The sequence below is a fragment of the Fulmarus glacialis genome, unplaced genomic scaffold (assembly GCF_000690835.1).
Source record: "Fulmarus glacialis isolate BGI_N327 unplaced genomic scaffold, ASM69083v1 scaffold37124, whole genome shotgun sequence".
Classification (NCBI taxonomy): Eukaryota; Metazoa; Chordata; class Aves; order Procellariiformes; family Procellariidae; genus Fulmarus; species Fulmarus glacialis.
Window position 1 is genome coordinate 418 of NW_009208022.1, and position 2305 is coordinate 2722.

The window sequence follows — 2305 nt, forward strand, 5'->3', positions numbered from 1 at the left end:
CCCGGTCGAGCCCGAGGGCAGGGCAGAGTGGAGCTGGTATGGTCCTGCAGCAGCGGGAGCAGAGTTTCATGTCGCCTCGCTGCTCCCCAAGCAGCCCGCTCCCAGGGGTGGTTTTGTCCGGCATTACCTGCGCGGCACAGAAACAGGCCCAGTCCGCAGGATCGGGGCTACCTCCCGCATGCACCCCTTAGGAAAGACGCTGGAACACCAGTCCCTGCCCTCCTCCCGGGGTGGGAAGAAAGGTGAGGAGGGCAGCACCGGCTGGGCCAGGCTGAAACCCAAACCCCTGCTTCTCTCCCCCCTGCCCAGCTAGCTTGCCTGCCCGTGCAGCCTCAGGATTCGAGGGGGCAGCTGGCGGCTCCTTCCCACCTGCCCCAGCCCCTTTCTGCCCGTCCCCAGCAGCTCCCTCACCCACCGTCAGGCTTTTCCACCTCTGAGCAAACCAGCTGGGACCCTTTGCCAGAAGTAATATCCAGCAATGACTGTAGGGGACTGAGCCAGGACTTGGGTCTGACTTTGCTCCGCAGTCCCTGACTAGCTGCAGTAGCTCCGTGCCTCAGTTTACCCACCTGAAAAGTGGCAATAGTGGAACCCAACCCAGCTCAGTCCTCGTACGAAGACACAGCAGGATGCAGCCCTGTGCTCTCCTCCTGCTTACCTCGCCCGCCACGAAGAAGAGCAACGGTGCCTCCTCCTCTTTGGCTTTGTACTTGGCGATGATTTTTTCAGCTATGGGCTGAATCAGTTGTTTTGCTGCCTCTGACTCTCCGTCATCCTCTGAATCTGCAGGGCACAGAGGTGGGGAGACAAAACAAAAGAGGCAAGGCAAAAAGGAGGTTAGGATCAAACAGATGCAAACCGGCCGGGCGCCGGCAGCTCTATCCCACAGCACCACCATGCAGGAAACGGGAGCCTGGATGCGCAGCACGAACTTAAAAGCCACGCGGCTCTGTAGCAATTAGGGAGCAGCTGAAATGTGCTTTTCATGTGAAACAGGGAAACATGTAATAGAAGAGCAGCTCCTGCTCCCCAAATACTTCACCGCTCACTCCCTGGTGTCGCTGCTGAAGCTCAGGGACAAACAGGCGCAAAAAAGCTGCTTTGCAGTTTGAGAAGTGTCAGGATGTTTTGAAGACCAAACGAATGCACTGATCTGAGGCTGCCTGCCACCCCTGCCCGCCACCCACCATCCCTCTGCCTCGGGATGGCTGCTCGGCAGCTTTTTGGCTCGAGTCTTGGTGGCAGCAGCGCTGTGAAGGCAGCTTTGATTTAACAGAGGTAGAGTAGAAAGAGATGGCAACATCAATCAAACGCCAGCCACCACTGAAGTTCAAATACAGAGTTGAAAAGAGGAAAGACTGCGTCCTTGAGCAGCATTGAGATGAAACGATTTCAATTCGGGGACAACTTTTAGCGTTAAAAAAAACGTAAGAAGGCAGAAGAGAAGCCCCTGGTCTCCCGGTTGCGTGCAGCTCGTGCAGCTCTTGTGGTCCCCAATGTAACCACCCGACATGACCGGTCCAGCCCCGAGCTGGGACAGGCGATGCCCGTGCCTGAAGCGCTCTCTGCCCTTGCTCCACACATCCCTGTCCTCCTCTCTGGCTTCTCCAAGCAATAGAGGAGATGCCAGAGACACTGCACACTGGATTTCAGGGTCTGTCCTGTGTGCATGACAGTGATAAATATGTAGAGTTGTGGGGTGCCTGCAGGGATTGATTTTTCTACAAACAACCGCTGCTGGCGGCACTCCAGGCAGCTCTGCACACTCTGGCTAACCTAGCCCTAACCTCTCCGGGGACGGATGTAGAATGGTCGGGATTTACTCACAACTGGCTCTTGCTAAGCCTGCCTTCTCCCACAGCTGCCTTCTCCTGGGTGTGCTGCTGCCTGTGCAGTGCAGGCACCAGTCTGCTGGGGGGGTCTCCCAGCAGGACATGGGCTGGCCAGGAGCCCCCGTCCCCGGTGCCTGCCTCGGTGCAGCACCAGCTTCATCTCCGCCCCAGCACATCACCGGCAGATTCCACTGAGGCCATGCATCCCCTCAAGGATTGAGCAAGAGCCCCAGCCGCCGGCCGGATAGCGCTCTCCCAATGAGCTCTTTGCAGCAAGGTGACAGAACAACTTTGCTCAGAGCAAGATAAAAATAACTCTTTCCAGAGGCCTGCAGCACCGGCCCCAATCAATCACACTTGGCGTGGCCAACCGGTCCTCCCCACGCAAGAAGAGTATTTTTGGCTCTGCACTCACATCCCCTGCTGGGCTCTGCTGAATAAATAATCAGGGTCAAAAGGAAATCTGAAGGGAA

At 57.0% G+C, this 2305-nt stretch overlaps 1 protein-coding gene across 1 annotated transcript in view; it reads right to left on the bottom strand.

Annotated features, from left to right (window-relative positions):
* Positions 1–658: 658 nt before the first annotated feature.
* The window catches only part of NXN (nucleoredoxin), a gene marked incomplete at both ends in the record, with an annotated part of 10359 nt that continues 8712 nt past the window's right edge, over positions 659–2305 (bottom strand). Inside the window, one exon of the mRNA XM_009576346.1 lies at positions 659–783. Coding sequence (XP_009574641.1) covers positions 659–783 — 125 coding nt within the window. The remainder of the gene's footprint in view (positions 784–2305) is intronic.